Genomic DNA, 18,982 nt, shown 5'->3' on the forward strand with positions numbered 1-18,982 from the left:
ACATTTCATAATGAAAGCAAATTCCTTGTCTTGTTCTCACCTAGTCTGACCTAGACAGAACACAATTCTAGACTGTTGTTATTTCGCACTTACTCATTGAAGACCAAATCTGGAGCAAAGTAGAGCATCCTGGAATTGACGTTGGTGAAAGATCTCCAACCCATAGCAAACACCATAAGGCCCATCCAAGAGTACTGGATTATTGACATCTGGTCATCCACATGCAGGTTGCGAAATCCTGTTAAAAAAGGAGAGAGGGATGTTACAAATCTACATTGGGTTCCTGCCATTACCAGGACTGTTTCCCTGCAGATGCCAGTCCTCCTGCATTGCTCTTGTTAGGACAAGGTGGTCCACAGCTCAACCTCAGCTCATCCCAGGATACACAGACACATCTGGGTGGCACAACCAGAGTGTCAACATCCAGGTACTCACACCCTGATGGACAATCAGAACCAGCTGAAGCACAAACCTGCAACTGGAAGGGAAGAAAGGAGATCCCCAGGCATAAGGAAGGGATAAAGCCCAGGTGAAGAACACAAGCAGCAAAGCATTATACTGGAAAGCAGTGAGAAATGGTAATAAATTATATCCTCCCCCTAAGAGCCTCAGAGATCTTCACAAATTGTATATGAAGGCTTTTCCAGACCCAGTGGGGTGAACCAGGATCATTCTGCAACAGACTGGACAAAGACACAGCAGGATGGGATTCAGTGACTTCCTAAACCCCTTAGGGGACACATTAAAACCTGGGTGCTGGCACCAGGCTTGCCCTGCAACAGCCCTTGTTTCTGGCGCTAATTAGACACCCAGACCCACTGAAACGTGCTGTGCCACATGATCTGCAGTCACAGTGTAAACCCCGAAGTCTCTGTTTCAAAACATTCACAGTCACCATGTGAGACAGTATGTCAAAAGTAAATGAAAGAAACAGCCAATGAGGATTTGTTTGCTTTGTTCTGCTAACAAAAATAAATCAGCTGGGGGGGAGCGGGAGCCTCAGCAGCAATACAATTAACCAGATCACAATCTCCAGACACTGAGAAGCCCTCATTAACCCATTGCCTCCTCTGGTGCAATTCTGGCACTCCAGGAGATAAGGCAGAACCCTTTAAACCGATAAGGACTTAATAAAATTTAAGTAAATGGATTGTAACGTATAATGCTCAGAGACAGCAAGTAACCACGAGGCCTGATCTCATGGTTAACAAGCTGCTTCGGTTTCTCTGTCAAATACACAATGCATTTATCTAATGACTATGAAAATGAATATGAAAACTTCTGCTGAATCGCAAGCTAAACAAAAATATCAATTAAATTCAAATTATGTATTCCCAGATGGCGGTTCACAGCTAAATCCCAGGCGTGTTTACAACACACACACAAACACCTCCAACACGGTACTTTTTTCCAGATACTTGTAAGTAGGCAAATGTGATCTGGTTTCAAGAAAATCATTTGTTACTTCAGTGAAATATTAAAGCAATTCCAACATCTACAGTGTATAATAGTAATTCACTGAGGCAAACATCTGTCTCCTGCTTGGGAAGCTGTCAACTGCAAATGAGCACAAGTCATGTTTTACTGCTGACTAAACCTGCCTTACGTTTGTACATTTTCCTTCTAGATCGCATGTCACTGGATTAAAAACCTGAAGTTTGTGCACCAGTAGCATCCTACCAAACCTGAATAGGTGATTTCCATCAGAGGGGTGCTCAGCTACCAGCTGAACATGAACCTTCTGGCAGCCAGAGAAAAACTCATTCACCGCACACGAGCGCAGACAAGGCAACTGGGCAACTCCAGGACTTCATAAAATCAGTCATACTCATCTCTAAGACAAGTCTAAGTTAGATTTTCATATTTAACTACAGTACTGCATGCTATAAAAAAACCCTTTCTATTTATCCAGTAAATCTGGTCAGAGATTAATTCACTGCCTAGTAAAACCTAAGCCATTCACAGTGAGCACTTCCTTAACTTTCCTCCTGCTCCGTGCTTGCCACCATTCTCTTTCCCTGCCAGATTTTCTGAAAAGATTGGAAACATGTGAGTTACTTGAAGAGGAACCATGCTGCTGACCCCTGTGCTTGAGACTTTGCAGAAAGTAGGCAGCAAGATGGTATAGGGAATGCTCCCACACTTGTACCCATGTAATGAGGATGAACCTTTCACTGGTCTGCTACACACTCATCCATAAGGTTGGGAACTGATACCCTTCCCAACTTAGGAAGTTCTTTTGGGAAGTTCTGTTGGATCCAAGAGGTGCTGCAGGGCCAGAACTGCAAGACAAGGCACGACAGAGAGGGTGAGGTGAGGGAGAAAGGCGGCAAACGAGAGGTCTCTGATGTTTGGCTGCCCTCGTGCCTATGTTGTGGGAGCAAGGCCCGTAAGTCCTACCACCAAAGAGGAAACCTATACTCTGCAAGTGACTTGGAGACAGAAAACATACCCATGAACAGCAAACTATGTAAATTTAACCCTATTTCACACAAACGATCCATCCCTCTTTTGCTGGGTTCAGCATCAACAGGATGAAGCCGTTGGGAACACCAGCATCAGCGGCAGAACTTCCTCATCCTGCTTGCCATGTCCGTGCAAACCAGCTCCAAAGCCGCCTCTGCAGGCAGCCAGTCTCATCTGGGGCTGGCTTCCCCTCCACCACCGAGAATCAGCTTTGCAGCGTAGCTGGGGTAACTATTTGTTGTTCTTAATCTTTGCTATGAGAAGGATTTTGGTGCTTTTGTTCATTACCTTGTAATTATGTTCACTTAAAATAAAATATTTGTGCAAGCTTTACCAGTGTTTAAGGAAAGGTATTTGAACACAATAGTTCTGTTGTCACAGGACTTAAAACTGCTTTCCACTTGTCCATAAAAACAAGTTCTAGAAACACACTGGCTGAGTCTTCTAAAAGGAATCGTTGCTTCCAGTTTTTGAGCTAAATGCCTTTAAATGAAACTGATCTCTAGAAACCTGTAATTTCCCAGAAACCTCCCCCATCCAGACATCTTAAATGATGTATTGCCAGAATCACTGTAAAAGAAAATAAATACAAACTTAATGTCATAATATATTGTTAAAATTTTTAGTATTGGCATGTTTTGAAGAGACCCAAATGAAGATTTCTTTCTACAGAAAGAAATCATAGCAAAAGTAACATTAAATTTACTGATGACTTGAAAAAGATCAATGCCTTTTTGTTGTGAATAATCACAAAGCGGCAGAGTTTGGAAAGAAATTCTTTATATTCTCTCTTGATGCACTGCTGTGCCAGAATTATTATCTTCCTAAGAGATCAGCAGCTGAGCACACGTTACCATAAATAGCATTTCTAACATAAAAACATACTCATTTTGTATCTGGAAATTTTATTGTCTGGAGAATGAAAAAAGATGCACAATTAATTGTATCCTTATAGTTAAAAGGTGATTTAGATATACTGTAAGGCTGTATATTTGATACAGAAAAGCAAGCGATGGCCTGGAACACCCCTAAAGCACTAATGCCAAGGACACAGAGATTTTGCAATAGCTTTAGTAAATAGGTCCATCTCCCATCGAATATTTCACCTGATCACTTGTGCACCAAGCTGCTAGAACCATGGAGGGTGTCCAACTGCGGTGCTGGCAGCAGAGCCACAGCCCTTCCCCACACACGCAGTCCAGCTATTTTTGATAGACTGTTTTCTTAACAGCTTCGGGAACAAACTGAAGACTTTTCATTTGCTGCCAGTTAGAATGACCCTTAAACTAATGTGTTTGAGTGCTGATCTAAATTAGCTGTAAGGCCTTTACCGAATTTATGTGTATGGAACAGGGAAAACACGTACTCCTTCCACTTACCTTGAAGCGGACAGATTTTATAGATTTAATGAGATTTTTTAATTCCGTGTTCCAACAGCTTCCTTGACAAGCTGTGGTTATTTAATCTTTCCAGTGAAACCACAGTTTGATTCTACCTTCTCCTATGCAGAATTTCAATTGCACAGGGTCCAAAGTGCCATACACTACCACATTTTCTCCACTGGACAGAGGCTGATATTGCCACTGCAGGCAAGCAGGATGCAGGAATGCTCCTACCTGATACAGTCTTGTTTCTAGGCCATCACTGAAACCTCGCTGGAAGAAGCGCAGCAACACTTTGCTGCATATTAATCACTCTTGCTATGCAGGTGATGTTCAATGCTGGATGCAAGATTAATAATCACCTATTAACCAATATTATTCTATTGCCAGTGTTATCAGGCTGAGGCTACCTCCATTACATGTGCAAGTTCCCTCTTCTCCCACCAGCAGCAGTCATTGGAAAGTAAAAACCTTTGCCCCTTTACATTGATATATATCTTAACTGACAGACAGGGGTGCTTGTGCATCTTTAAGCCAACGCTTGTGCTACATGTGCTTCATTAATGGGGAAAAAGGAAGAGGGGATGACATTTTCCCCCTTGCTGAGGACCACACAGCACTTCCAGCAGGCACGGGATGCAGCAGGGTTTGGCAGGAACATTGGCTGGCCAAGATGTGCTGCTTCGGCTGCTGGCCCCGAGCACTGTTCCTCCTCCCAGACAAGCCGGACTGGGCTGCTGTGCAGCAGGTCAAGCCCTCTATTCTGCTCCCATCGCACCTCACCAGCAACAGCATTCGTTAAACAGCCTCCAGCTTTCCATGAAACTGTGTGAACATTTTTCTCTTTTGAGAAAAACACCACATCTCCCTGTTTTAAATTGCTTTGGTTTTGTTTCCATTTCTCCCCCCACCTGCATTCACCCACATCACCCCTCTCCTAAGCCCAACAAGTGCCAACCAGCCAACCTGCAGAGACCTGGGAAATGAAAATGCTTCTGTTTTATTAACTGAAATGTAATTTAAATAAATTATAGAGAGCAAACCACCTCTGGCTATGGGGATACTGCAAGTCTACCTGAAAAGCGAGGCAGACACAGTGCAGGAGGGACAGTGTTGGGCATGGCTGCCCACACTGGGACCCAGAACCTGCCCAAGCAAAGGGTCTGCATGGCCACCACCCACCTGGAGCTCCATAACAGCAATAGTGCTGCAGTTGCTTATTCCTTCCCTGGAAACCACCAGCAGAACGACTAAGTGGCAAATTTGTGGTTACTACTGTTCAACTGCAGTGCTGGCACACACAAGGGAACCACTGGGGAAAGCTGGAGAAAAACTGGCTTCACACTCACTCCAGGCACAGTGATGCTAATAATGGGCCAGCACCAGCTCTGCAGCTGGCAGCATCCCACCATATCTCCAGAAGGGATCCATGTCCTGAGGAGGGTGTAGCGGTTAAGCTGTAACTGCTCAGATGTAAGATTAGAAATAATCTTGCCCAGATGCTGCCACTAGCACAGTGGGCACCAGGCCTGGGAGGCAGCAGTGCAGCAACTGGCACCACTGTGCACCATGGGGCTGGAGAGCAGGTGCAGTAACAGCACAATAAAAGCTTTTGATAGAGGTGGTTACGATGAAAAATGTTTTTCAAAGCACTCTCCCTTTCCATCAGCACTCCTGCAGTTTTACAAGTGATTGCCAGTCGCGTTTGGTGGTGTCTCTGTGTGCTTTTCTGGAGAAATCTTGATGTCTGATGTAGATAAGCCGGAAGAGAAAGCATGATTTGTTCCTCGTTTCACAAGCTAGGTGAACCTTTTCTGACTCAAGAATATAAGAAACAGAATGGGCTACTCTGCATTTAAGCATATTCAGACTAACACCCGTCCTGGACCACCAGTCCAGCTACTTCCAGGGGGACTGCAATATTTGTGGGAATGTTTTAACATTCTGACTAGGTTCATCACCAGGTTTTGGCAAATTTATTTTGCCTCAGTTTCCTGCTTTGGTCCTATCACCTCAAACAAATAGCAGGATCCCTCTTTTCTGTGGCATTTCCTGAGGAACGGGGCCAGGGTGAGGAAGGCAGCTCGTGATCGTCCCCATGCCCCAGTCTCAGGGATGCTGGAAGGTGAACTGGATGCCACTGCACCCGGAGTGGTCTCAGGCTTCTGTAATTTCACTCAGCTGGCAGGATTACGACTTGCAGCCGTACAGACTGGTGACCTCTACGCTCAGAACCAAAGAGCGTTCTCAATGAAACCCACGTATCACCAGAATGTTTCCATTAACAGCACCAGCTCACTATTACCATTTGGCTAACTCCCGACCCTTACGTACTCCTCCCATATCACAACTATCAACGTCTCATAAACATATTTGTCCAGCCTGTTGCACAAGAGCAATCTGACTGCCAGGAAAAAGCCCTGTGGGATTTTGTTTGTCTCTCTTTTGCGACTTTATGATTAACTGGCTTATGAAATACAAAAATGGTGAGGAAGGATTTCTCCCACGTCTCCAGCCTCAGCTCTTTTCAGCCCAGTTTCCCCCATCTCACTTTCCCATCATGAAGTGGCACACTGATGATTCACCTGCAGAATTTACCCTTTTCACCACTTCGTGCGGGTAACGGGACTGGCTTAGAGAAAACTTCTGCAGGTCTGGAGAACACAGCCCTGGAAGTGGAGCAAAACCCCTGCAGGGAGTGTGGGAAGAGAGCAAGACCCTGAGCCCCTGACCAGCAATAGCATGGGGAAGAGCCGCATGCCTACATGGTACCGCGTGCCGGGGTTATCAGAACCAAAGCATAAGTTTTGACATACTTTGTCACCCCTTAGTCACCTCTCCCATCAACCAGCCAAACAAAGGAGACAAACCTGATGCTGCCGCAGTCTGCTGCATGGGCATGTTGCCCAGGCACGTTTCCCATGAAGATGCTCCCCAAGGAACTGTGTGATGGGATGGGGGGATTGCGGGCTGCAGACCACTTCATTCGAACCCACCGAGTGACGCATGCAGGGGGGTTTAGGAATGTACGAGGGAAGGGGCTGGAGTTCTTAGTTTTTTTCCTTACCTGGCAAAGCCTTTGCCCATTTGACCACGTAGATCAGCTGCCTCTCCCCGAGCTCATTCAGGCTGGTCAGCAGGTTGGAGAAGGAGTCCGGCTGGCTGTTGTCATGGCCAGCACACACCACGCCAGGCTCAATGGCCTCCAGGACGTTGAGGAAGATGGGCTGGCACTCATACCCATCAATGCGCGTCATCACCATCTTGGGAGCTTGCTCCTCTGTGGGGCTGGATGAGCTGGCTGCCTCCACTTCATCTTGCGTCTTCAGGTTGCCCAGCTTCTTCAGCTTGCGGGCTGTGGGAGTGACATATTTCAGTGTGAGGCTTAAAATTAAAAAAAGAAGCTTGAGGTTTCTTGGTCTCCAGCTCCAACACTTATATGTATGAGGAAAGGAAAACTGACGACCAGCAGCTTCTCCTTCAGTGTGTGCCACCCAAAGAGTGCCCCAGCATCACACACCTCACGTAAGGGCAAAAGGGACACTGTGCAAGGAAACTCATTAATCTAACATGGAAAATAACAAGCATCATTTACATTCTCAGCCGTGACCAGTACCACATTAAATCCCACTTAGAAATGGAGAGAAAGAACCAAGGAAAAGAGAGAAGAGGTGACTCAATTAAAACAACTACTCACGCGCAATTAAAAAGGGAAGCAATGCAAGCAAATAAACTCAGTAGATGGTCACACTCCAGGGAAAAAAGCCATTGCGCTCAGATGCTCAAGTGGGATTGTTCCACTCCAGGTCAGATTGGAAGCAATGCAACCCAGATAAAACCCTTCTCCCTGCCTGAGGCTCCTGCAATGCCTGCTGCCTCATAACCACACTCTCCCAGCTGGGTCACTACTCTACAAATACATTACGGAAAATACATTTTAAAAGGAGCAGGTAGCTCCATGGCTATTTCCCTGAAGTCTCCCCATACCCCTCCAGCAAGGAGGAGACTCGAGCAGGGGTGGCCTTGGTCTGCTGGCCAGCTTCAAGAGCAACATCAGCAGAGCAGGCTTGTGGGGTTGGAACTGAAGGCAGCCAGCCTTCAGTACCCATGTCACTGTGACAAAGTGTCTCTCATGTGCACTCAGCTCTTAATTGCAGATGCTCATCTGCTAGTAAGATACACAAGGAGCTTCAGATGCATGACTTGAGAGTCTGTGTTCACCTAATTTGATATCTGCATGACAGTGCTCAGCACAACACAGGCTGGCAGGTTACTGCAGACAGGAACTGCTCTCACCCTTTACTAACACCAAACCCCCTAATCAATTAAAGAAAAAAAGCCAATTGTTTAATTCAAGCAGAATTTATCTCAAATTTCCTTTCAGCTGTAATTAGAAGAATAAACAGCGAAACATCAATATGTCAAGTTATAGTGCAGCTTTGTAAATCAATTCAAAAGCTGATCATTAAGTAATGTACTTTGGATGATCTACTATACAAGCAATTAAGATAGGCTGCTCTGTAGGAAAGAGTAATAAAAGAGAGAAATGGAGAAGCAGGGCTGCAGTGCAGCGTGACATCCTCCAGCCATGCTCTGCTTGGCTGTTAGGCCAGCCAGAGCATCAAGCCTCCCATCCCACCCCTCCAGAAGCCACAGGCAGCACCAGGATCAGGCAGAGCCCTGATACTCCCCTCCCTGAGCCCCGGAGAGCTGATCCCCAGGACAGGTACCGGCACTGCTTCCCCGGGAGCTGTGCTCGGGTTTTGGTTTTGACAAGCAGCACAGAGGAGGGGAGCACAGAACACTGACCCCTCACTTCCAAAGAACCACACGTTAATTTGGGAAGGAGGTACCGGGGCTGACTCCACCTGAGACAGAAACCGTGTCTCATGGTTGTGCTTGGCACTGGACCTTTAGTGACAGGAGCGTCGCTAGGAAGGAAAGCTCTCAGCTTAAAAGAAGAAACGGTATCTTCCAAAGATGAATAAGCAGTACTCATCAGTTTCTGTGTGTAAATGGAGCCAAACCCACACTGTATAAACACACACATGGTTTGGTTTAAATGTTAATTATTTTTTTTTTCCTTAAATTGAATTACCTAGTCCTAAAAGATATCGTGTGAAGTAAGAAGAGAGCAAGCAACCAACTGTGCTGGCTCTGAGATTGCAGCCGTAAACCCAACCCCTCCGTGTTGGAAAGCAGCGGTAACTGCTCTTACCAGAGCAGCCTGACGTTTGTGCTTAACAGGAGCGGTAGTTCTATAGATCAGTGAAACACTGGTGTTACTAGATGGAGAAAAGCTTCAGAGGTGAAGAGTAGCTTATACTCAGTCACCTCTGCAAAAACCCTTATCGGTAGTAGCTCCTACTCAGCAGCTACTGGGAATAAAAAGAGGAATGAAGAAATTAAATACATCTGTTATACTTTTATTCTGGGATGAGCTAAGCTAGGCAGAAGCCTACATTGTACTTCCTCAAAGCACGGTGGGGTGACAAAGCACAAGTGACAGCAAACATGCAGTGTCCCTCTTAACTGTTAGCATGTAAGAGGGAAGCCTTGACATGCAGCTGCTGGCACAGCACCACCGAGTCATGCCTGCAGCAAGGCATGGGGTTAGCTGAGAAAATATGCTATGTACTTCGAAAAAATTTGGAAGGACATGTATAATTATAGAGGATCATGATAAAATATTCAGCAGTGCAAGAATCCCAAGGGAGCACACTAGAGAGCGATGATCGAAGTGACACATGCTTTAAGCAACTGAAGCCTGCCTGCCCTCCAGCTGGGTGTTTCTGAAGCCCTGGTGAAGGAGCATGCTAGGCTCCAGTATGGATTTTTCATGACTGCCAGGACTTGGGGAAGTTCTACGGACCTGGAGGAAAAGTGCTTCTGCACTAGCAACGACAGGGAATCCTGCCAGCCCCAGGCACCACAGGCGACAAACTCTCGGCAGAGAAGCTGAAACAAGACTTGACTTGTATCCCGTTCTTTCAATTTTTTAACATCCACATGTGGCTTGCCAAAAACAGATCCTGTCAAGCTATCAATCTCTTCCAGCATGATAATTTTAGCTGATAATTATAATAGTACTGGCACAGCAGACATGTTTAAGAGAGCTGAGTCAGTCTGGCCCACATGAGTTTAAAAAAAAACTCGAATGATATAAAATCAGCCAGTACTGCTGAATGATTTCAAATCACCCAGATGATACATCTCAAAAAGTAATGATAAATGCTGGAACAACATCGGACAGGTTTGTTTCTTAAGAAGGTTGCTCACAGCCCTTTGCTAGTGAATGTCCTTCATTCCAAAAAAGACAACTAGCCATTTCTACTAAAAAAGTGACAATGCATAGATGGGCAAACAGTAATGAACATTAAGGACTGATCACTGAATAGATTGATCAAGGTCTGCTGATAAGCTCAAGCTATCAAAGCAATGTTCATTTCACTGTAAGTAGATACGTCAAGCAACCGAAAAAGCAAGCCATGTTCGATGAATGTCAAACTCCATCCTCAGCAGCCTGAACTCGCACCAAAAGCTGATGGACAAATTCAGAGGCCTGAGCTGGCAGGACAGTTCAGAGGGCACAGGATTAGCAGGATTCCGAGCCATGTGAAGGAGGGAAGCAGTGGCCGGGAGAGCACCCTACCACTGCCTTTAAGCAGCGATGCTGCCTCCATCAGGAAACTGTGATTAGATGTTCACCATACAAGGGAGGTGTTGGCAACCTGCAGAAGCCATAAGAATAGTAAAGAGCAGACAACACCCCCTAGAGCAAGGAAGTAAAGAATTTCACCCAGGTGGCTATGTAGAAGACTTAAAGGGTTATTAAGTCACAGCCAGCAAAACCCACTGCGGAGACAGAAATTCAATAAAAGAATGTTTTTGATCTAGCAAAGCTGTAATAAAGATCCAGTTGCTGGAAATCAAGAACAGACAAGATGAAAAATGAGGTACATCTATTGCAACACTGAACGGAATGAACTACTGCAACTACATGGCAAAAAATGTGTTAGATTCTCCACTGCTAGAGATGCTTACATCAATATCAAACGCTTTTATAAGACATGAGCTCTATTTTAACCACAGCAACTGGACCCGAATTAGGACTAAATACAGGTATATCTCAAGCCATAGGTTTTTACAAGGTATCAGCAGTTACAGTAGTTTTCTGGCTCTACCATCAATGAAACAAACTGAATTTTACATGTTTGGGAGGTTTTGCCCCAAGACAGGACCTGCATGGAGCACAGATGCTAAGCTGAGGGCAGAGGTACTGGGGTCTCACAGTGGGAATGGCCCATGGGACCTCACATGCCACGACTAAAATGCACTGGCAGCAAAGACGAGGTGCCTTAAATCCAGAGGTCTGCAGTTCAGCAGGAGCTGCGCTGGCGGACCCCTCACTGAAGCAGGACAGAGGGGTCCAGATACCTGTGCATGGGGCTGGCAGGATGTGTGCAGCCACCTGCACTCGCAGCACGAGCTGGTGCTGTGAGAGAGGCAGGATGGTGCATCAGCAGAACCCATGTTCAATGCTGCACATGAAACCTGCATTATCACTCTTCCTTATTTTTTTCTTCTCCTCCTCTTGGGCTTTACAGTGTAGATTGGGAGAGAAGATTCTGTTTAATGGATTTCAGTTTGCAGGTCAGAGTGATCTCAATAATGAAGTGCTTCGACATATTGCCATTCTGTGCCAAAGCAGACAGTCCTAAATAAGGTATTCAACGTGTCACTTTCTCCTCTCATTAAACATACTGAGAGCTGCAGGTCTGCTTGGTCACAGGGGTTCTGTTCTACCCTACCAGTGACTGGTAATTAGCAGGCAGTTAAAAACAACTGCGTACAGCTTGGAAGTGGTTTCAAATGCTCTGCACTTCTACTGTGGGAGAAATAACCGTGGACAAACTCATAGCGTGCATGTTTTTAACAACTGCCTTTAAACCGACATTCAAAACAAATGTAAAACAGACCAGGCAGAACAGGTCAGGGTGACCCAAAGAGCTTAAGAAAAAAAAGGAGGGGGGTGGGGGTGTTTATCAGTATTAGCATTAATTTTGTCAGCGTGTCCTGCAGAAGGAGGTTACACTGATGTATGTCTTCTCTTAAGGAAACTTCACGAGAATAAAGCACATAAAAATAGGAGCTTGTTTTGGATGGCATTATAAAGCCCTTCTGCGGGCTGTGGACTGGGGAGCTGGGTTTGGCTCCTCATCCCCATCCGCCACTCAGGAGCCCAGCAATCCCACAGCAGAATGCTGTTGGTGTCCTGGTCCTAACCCTCTCAGGCAACAGGGGAAGGGTTCCACAGGAGCCTCCCTGCTTCCCTGGGAAGCCATGGCTATGAGTGGTCACAAGCAGCCATGAAAATGACTGTCATCAGGACCTCCTGCAAGCAGACATGCAGAGAGGCACAGCTACGTGCTCTGCCCTCACTCCCTCCTATCTGGGATGGGTGACCAGGGTTGGGGCAGAACTGGGAAACAGAGGCAGAGATAGCTAACCGGTAACTTCAGCAAGCAAACTGCCTGCCTGGTCGCATCAGGTCGACTGGGCACCTCCCTGATGCTCCGAAATCCTGGTGTGCCTCTGCATGTGCCAGTGCACATCAGTCCGGCCGACGGCTTGCCCACAACAGAGAGGGAGCATAAGCAAAGACCGGTCAGAGCCAGCACACGGGGGTGACATCATGAGGTTTTAGGACTGCATTACCTTTGGGAACATTTGTTTTTTCTGCTTGCTACCAGGAGGAAAAGAGCCAGATGTCACTGTATTGCTCCCCAGGAGCTGTGTACCCACTGCTCAGGTTTACTACCCGCTGCTGCAAAAGCAGAAGGAAGAGGCTGGCTTCTGCCCTGCCAACTGGATGTGTTTGTTAGTACTTGAGTTATAGAACTGCTCAGGGAGAAATAAAATTAAAACCACTCAATGAGCAATAAACCAGAGCCATTTCAGTAGCAAGCTCTTCAAGACATTCCAGCAGCTCCGGGAGGCACTGCCCATCCCAGCAATGTAGAAGTATTTAAACTAAAACTTTGGCACATCTGACAAGCCAGAGCTCCCCCGCTTCACTCTGCGTCACGCCTGATGCTGCCAGCAGCTTTCCTTTCTGCATCACACAACTGCCCCTCCACTTCACTGCCAGGGGCCTCTCCATTGTGGGTCAGGTTCATCAGCCCCATTTTTAAGGGTATATTCTTCCTCACTCTCACATCAACTGAACTCAAAGATGAGCTACCCAGTGATCTACATTGCAGCTTCTAGATTTTGAGCAGAAAACTCAGATTTTGGATACAGGCATTGTCAGGTTTTGGTAGAGCTGTCGGCTTTGGAACAAACTGTAATGAGGATCTTTACCAGTGATACAGAAGCAACTTCTATTCAGCAAATACCGGGGCAGTAATTTTATAAAGAATTTTATGACGTAATTTTATGAAGAAAAATACCCCTTTCTGCCTGGGAAAAATCATTTTAACTTAGGAACACTCTGTGCAAAGAGGCTTTGGTGTGAGTGAGAATCCAGCTTACCCAGCTGTTTACATTTTTTCAGATTAATAAGGTTTCATATTAAGGAAAGGAGTATTTCTTGAAACAAATGTTTAATGAAACTCACATTCTGGTATTAGAAACCTGCAAATGTTTCCCGAAGCTCATCATACTGCACCAGCCTCAGCTTTTCAGCCATCTACTGCCTATTTAATATGCCAAGTACACTCGATAGCTGCAGGGTATCTCCCACCGCAAGGGCCCAGGGGACATTATTCAGGCATTACCTCCAAGAGTCATCCCAGCTTCATAGCACTTCCGCAGGCGGCAGGACGGGCAGTTTTTCCTCCTGAACTTGTCGATGGTGCAGTCGTTCCGGCTGGCACAGAGGTATTTCTGTTTACCTACAGACACCAGAGGAAACAGCTGATGGGTCGTGGGTACCGATCAGAGCAAGTTTATAGGTAGAAATGAACTCATGCTTTCTCAGTATCACCAGCATCACTGGAGGAGAGTGGGGAAGGGGAAAGAGAAGGGAAAACGGAAGGGGAGAACCTATCAGTGCTGGTTTCCCAGTTTACCACTCCCCAGCAGCATATTTATGTCAGAAGTTGGCATCTTTTTGGGAAAACAGCACAGCACAGTTCTTCCGCTGCTGCTACAGGAGCAGTTCATGGCCACACACACGCTTTGCATGAGAGCTGGCTACCCGAAATACAGTCACTGCTGTTCCACCACACTTCAGCGCCCGTCCCTGCCTGCCCTCCCGCTGCCAGGGGCACGGCCCCTCTGCCCACACACCTCACAGGCTTCTAGACCACAACCTCCAAGGAGGAATATCACCCTGTCCTGTGTAGCACAGAAGAGGTAGTCAATAAGCAGCAATTAAAAAGTAATGAAATATGGAAAGTTTGGTTCTCATTTGTTAAATGCCATAAATCTATTGCTTGGCTTTTTGCTGTGAAGATCTGTTTTTCTCCTAGAACATCTTCAAAACACAGTCTAACCCTCCAGCTGGCACTTACCTACAGTTTGCTGAATGCAGTCCCCAGACAGTGGCCTTCCCTCTACAACCATGACTCTCTCTACTGTTCTTTTGGGGGCTGAATTATTTGTAGTACCACCCAATAGTGCTAATTAGGTTTACTGTCTGAAGTTTACAGACAGTGGGGTTGGGAAACTGATTTATGGGGAGCTGCTGCTCCACAGGCTCTGCCACTGTGTGTCTGATGCCAGGCTGGCACCAGTCACCATGTTCCCTGGCCAGGAGGAAACTGGGACCAGCCATTCCCTGTAAGGGAGACCTTGCACTGCAGCAGGTGGAAGGGGCTTGCAGAAAATGAAAAAGTTACCTATTGTCAGACTAACTGGTATCTCAGACTCACCTTTCCACTTGTTTAGAGAGTGGCCCTTAGAGTTCCGTATTTCAGCTTGGTTTTTTTTTTTGCTGCCTCATTTTCTAGATATAGAATCATAGAATAGTAAGGGTTGGAAAGGACCTTAAGATCATCTAGCTCCAACCCCCCTGCCATGGGCAGGGACACCTTGCCCTAAACCACGTGGTCCAAGGCTCTGTCCAACCTGGCCTTGAACACCGCCAGGCATGGAGCATCCACAACCTCCCTGGGCAACCCATTCCAGTGCTTCACCACCCTCACTGTAAAGAACTTCTTCCTTATATCTAATCTAAACTTCCCCTGTTTAAGTTTGAACCCATTACCCCTTGTCCTACCACTACAGTCCCTAAGGAAGAGTCCCTCCCCAGCATCCTTACAGACCCCGTTCAGATACTGGAAGGCTGCTATGAGGTCTCCACGCAGCCTTCTCTTCTCCAGGCTGAACAGCCCCAACTTTCTCAGCCTGTCTTCATACGGGAGGTGCTCCAGCCCCCTTATCATCCTCGTGGCCCTCCTCTGGACTCGCTCCACCAGCTCCATGTCCTTTTTATGTTGAGGACACCAGAACTGTATACAATACTCCAACTCAGGTCTCACAAGAGCAGAGTAGAGGGCAGGATCACCTCCTTTGACCTGCTGGTCACACTTCTTTTGATGCAGCCCAGGATATGGTTGGCTTTCTGGGCTGCAAGCGCACACTGAAGCCAGCTCATGTTAAGCTTCTCGTCAACCAACACCCCCAAGTCCTTCTCTGCAGGGCTGCTCTGAATCTCTTCTCCGCCCAACCTGTAGCTGTGCCTGGGTTGCCCCGGCCCAGGTGTAGGACCTTGCACTTGGCTTGATTGAACTTCATAAGGTTGGCATCGGCCCAAGATATGCCAAGAATGATTTTTCCTTCCTGACTCATTGATTATTTGTTTTCTTGTCAAGTCTAAACTGGATCAGGATTTATTTGACGTTTGATTCGTTCAATATTTGATTTGGTCTTCATGCTGTTCCAGACTAAACCAATCTCAGTAATTAACAGAGTTGTGCAACCCACAGACTCTGCGGACGCCTGGGAAGTGATGGGAAATCAGTCTATATCCAGCTTAACCTTTATTCATCATCCTGCAGGAGTTTGCTTTCCGTATTCTCATAGGAGTAACTTTTTGGAGTCATCAGAGATCAATTAACAGGACGAGGTTGAATCTAACCGCTTGATGTGACAGTTTTGACAAGAAATGCACCTATTTTGGTGCACTGATTTAACAACTCCCCACTTCCCACACACAATTCCACACCTCCTGAAGATATTGGAATCTGAAAAAGTGGCAATTTTTTAGCAACCCAGCACCACAGGCCTCACAGGCCCCTCATGGGGAAGCCTGTCTGTTGCTTCCCCATGGACCTCCCGAGCAGTGAGGTTTCCTGCACTGGTGGGAAGAAGGAGCCCGGAGAAGGTCCCACCACTCCTCCATCAGCACCACCAGACCCCCTTCTGCAGCCTCTCACCACAGGGTTGCAGGGAAGCCGTTATGAAGCTCAGTGTGTAATGAAGCCCTTCGCACACTATCTGCACACAGGGCTACACCAAAGGGCTTCAAAAATATCATACGTTTGAACTTCTTAGAATTGCCCCCATTAAAAGCTGATCGTTACACCACCTCCAGTGCCTTAGCTGTTAAGACTGCAGACATAAGTGCATTACCTGCAGCACGTGATACTTTGCTAAATCCTTTTAACACCATTCTCATCAGCACCTCTTCTCACCCCCCTCCCCTTGCTCATTACCAGTGTTAAGGACACTTAGAGAAGCCTCAGAAGCAGTGATGACACCGAACCCCAGAGAACACAAGCACCATTCTTCCTTTCAACAGTCCATTGAGGAGGATGAGTAATAAACAACTTCAGCTGAAACTGGGTTACTTGGAGTTATTTTTATGCTGCAGGAAACGAGTGCTGAGGCCATACTCTCTCCACTCAACCTCTTTATGTACGTTTATCAAACAAGAATGGACGTCCTACTTTCACAGGCATGGGGAGCTGTAAGGTGATTTTGCTCTCCTTCCTCTCCAGCTGCATTGCCGGATTCCTGCCTTGTGAACAGCTTCTGACACTGAGATGCTCTGGAGCCTATCAATACCACCATGAGTATACAAGGGCTGGGGTTGAAAGTACCAGCAAGGCTCAGCCCACGGGACCAATGCAGTATCTAGCCAAGGCCACCAGGCTGCTGCAAACAGTGCTGCCTGGGGAGCATCTGCATGACCATCCTGCTCTACTGTCACCGGTCGGCTCCTGCTCCTTCCCTATCTCACCTCCCTAGTCTAAACTACAGCATTTTTGCAACAATAATAGCTTAAAATCTTTTAAAAGGTCAAGCCTCTCCTGTGAATGGCTTTAGTAAGGGAAGGCAGCACAGTCACTGCCTGAGCCCCACAAGGACGCTCCAGGGTCATGCAGAGCTCTATCTGAATTCCCCTGCCAAGAGAAGGAACATCCACCAGCCCCATCCCCTTCTCTCCCCCAAGCTCTGGGCAGCCTACTGATATGTGAGCTTGTCCCCCACCCCGCTTTGTCCTCCCCAGGCACCCATGGGTACCCATGCGAGGGGAGCAGAGGGACAGCAGATTTGGGAACCAGGTTCCAGCCTTGCTCAATGAGGCAGTCATGCCGTTCCCCTTCAGCTCTTCAGCAGCACCTGCCACCTCTGGCACCGCCGGGAAGGGACACGAGAGTGAATGATCCCCCACCCATAAGACCAGGCAGGGTGCCCAGTGCCTGCGGCCCTCCTGGATCACTGTGCACGAAACAAGCACATTAGAAGAGTGTCTATGACAACTTTACGTCCCTGCCACTAGGCTCAGATGAGTGCAAGCTTTTAAGTCACAGTCAACAACTCACCCCGCAGTCATAGCACAATGATTTTGCTGAAACAACAAAGGCCTGCTTCCTGGTTCACAAAATAAACTCTTCAGGGCAGGAACCGATTTTCTGTTAACTGTATATGCAGAGTCTAGCACAGTTTATTTTAAGCTGTTAGCCATTAAGAAAAAGGGAAATGGTCATGCAGTGGCTTATTCATGAATATGCTTCTGCCCAGCAGGAGAATAAGCTGCTTGCTCATCTTGTCCTAATTCCTAGGGATGTAGTGAAACCTGGCCCCTCATCACTGCTATCCCCAGCTGTGGATATGGCTTGTGAAACAAACCCATGACCTGGGAGATGGACCACACCACGTCACTGCTGCAGCAAAGCCAACCAATCCTGAACTGCCTGTGCTCATCCCATCGACCACGGGGAGCCACGAGAGCCACTCACCACCCCCGGCACAGGCTGACATCAGTCATCACAGACACAGACTGACAGCACCTCTGGTAGCTACACCAGCAAGAGCAGCCCCTCTGCTCCATCCATACCAGCGTACACTGTCGCTTCTCTCCAGGCTGGGAGCATGCACCACTTGCACAGCCATGCACATCCCTGTCAACTCGAGCACAGCAGGAGCAAGTGGAGGAGACAATGCCATTGGCTGCAACAGCCCAGAGAACAAGGAAGGGTTGCTGGGGCACACAGAGGTTCCATCTGTCTTAAGTAACTTCTTATATACAGAGACTTGGTTTTAATTTCAGGATAATTTACTCTTTTCATTTAAGAACAAGCTGAGACATTTGCAATTAGCCATTCTGCACTTAAAGATAAATGCACTGGTTTTTCTTTCATTAACACTGGAATGATTTTTTTTTTCCTCCTTTTCTTTCCTGCAAACAACAGAGACACTTTCTCATAGCACTCCAAAGCAGAGGCTCTTGCTTTGCAAACCTGTAGTACAGGTCTAAACCTCAAACATACTCTCCTATTTCACCCAGCAGTCCTGCTCTTGGCAAAGCCAGTCACTCAGACTGTATCTACAATGGGGGCGCTGGCAAGGTGTCAACCTCAATATAACTACCCAGTTGATGACACTGCAGATGTGTGCTCAGAGAAGACCTCTCTCCTTCCCTGCCGATCCAGATGCTGTTTGACATGTATGTGGGTGAGAAGTGCAGTTACAAAGGTACTCAGCACCCCTCTCCTATGCCAGACCAGCACAGAACCCTAGGAGATCAGTCTGCGCAACAGTGGATCTTGCAGGCTGCTGCAGTCTCCCTTCCACTGCACACCACAGGTACACCGGTGTACCAGTGCCTCCTCACTGCGACAACCTTGCCAGCTTGGGCTGCCCTAGGCAGGGGGATGCTTCTGCCATCACCAAGTCCTCCT

The 18,982-nt window shown here is 47.0% G+C and overlaps 1 protein-coding gene across 1 annotated transcript in view; it reads right to left on the reverse strand.

Moving 5' to 3' along the window:
- Nucleotides 1-18,982, reverse strand: part of AR (androgen receptor) — a 56,291-nt gene that overhangs the window by 8,373 nt on the left and 28,936 nt on the right. The window contains exons 3-5 of the mRNA XM_030498206.1: nt 13,628-13,744; nt 6,916-7,203; nt 94-238 (exon numbers count right to left, since the gene is read on the reverse strand). Of these exons, the coding sequence (XP_030354066.1) occupies nt 94-238; nt 6,916-7,203; nt 13,628-13,744 (550 nt within the window). The remainder of the gene's footprint in view (nt 1-93; nt 239-6,915; nt 7,204-13,627; nt 13,745-18,982) is intronic.

Source organism: Strigops habroptila, chromosome 9 (genome assembly GCF_004027225.2).
Source record: "Strigops habroptila isolate Jane chromosome 9, bStrHab1.2.pri, whole genome shotgun sequence".
Lineage (NCBI taxonomy): Eukaryota > Metazoa > Chordata > Aves > Psittaciformes > Psittacidae > Strigops > Strigops habroptila.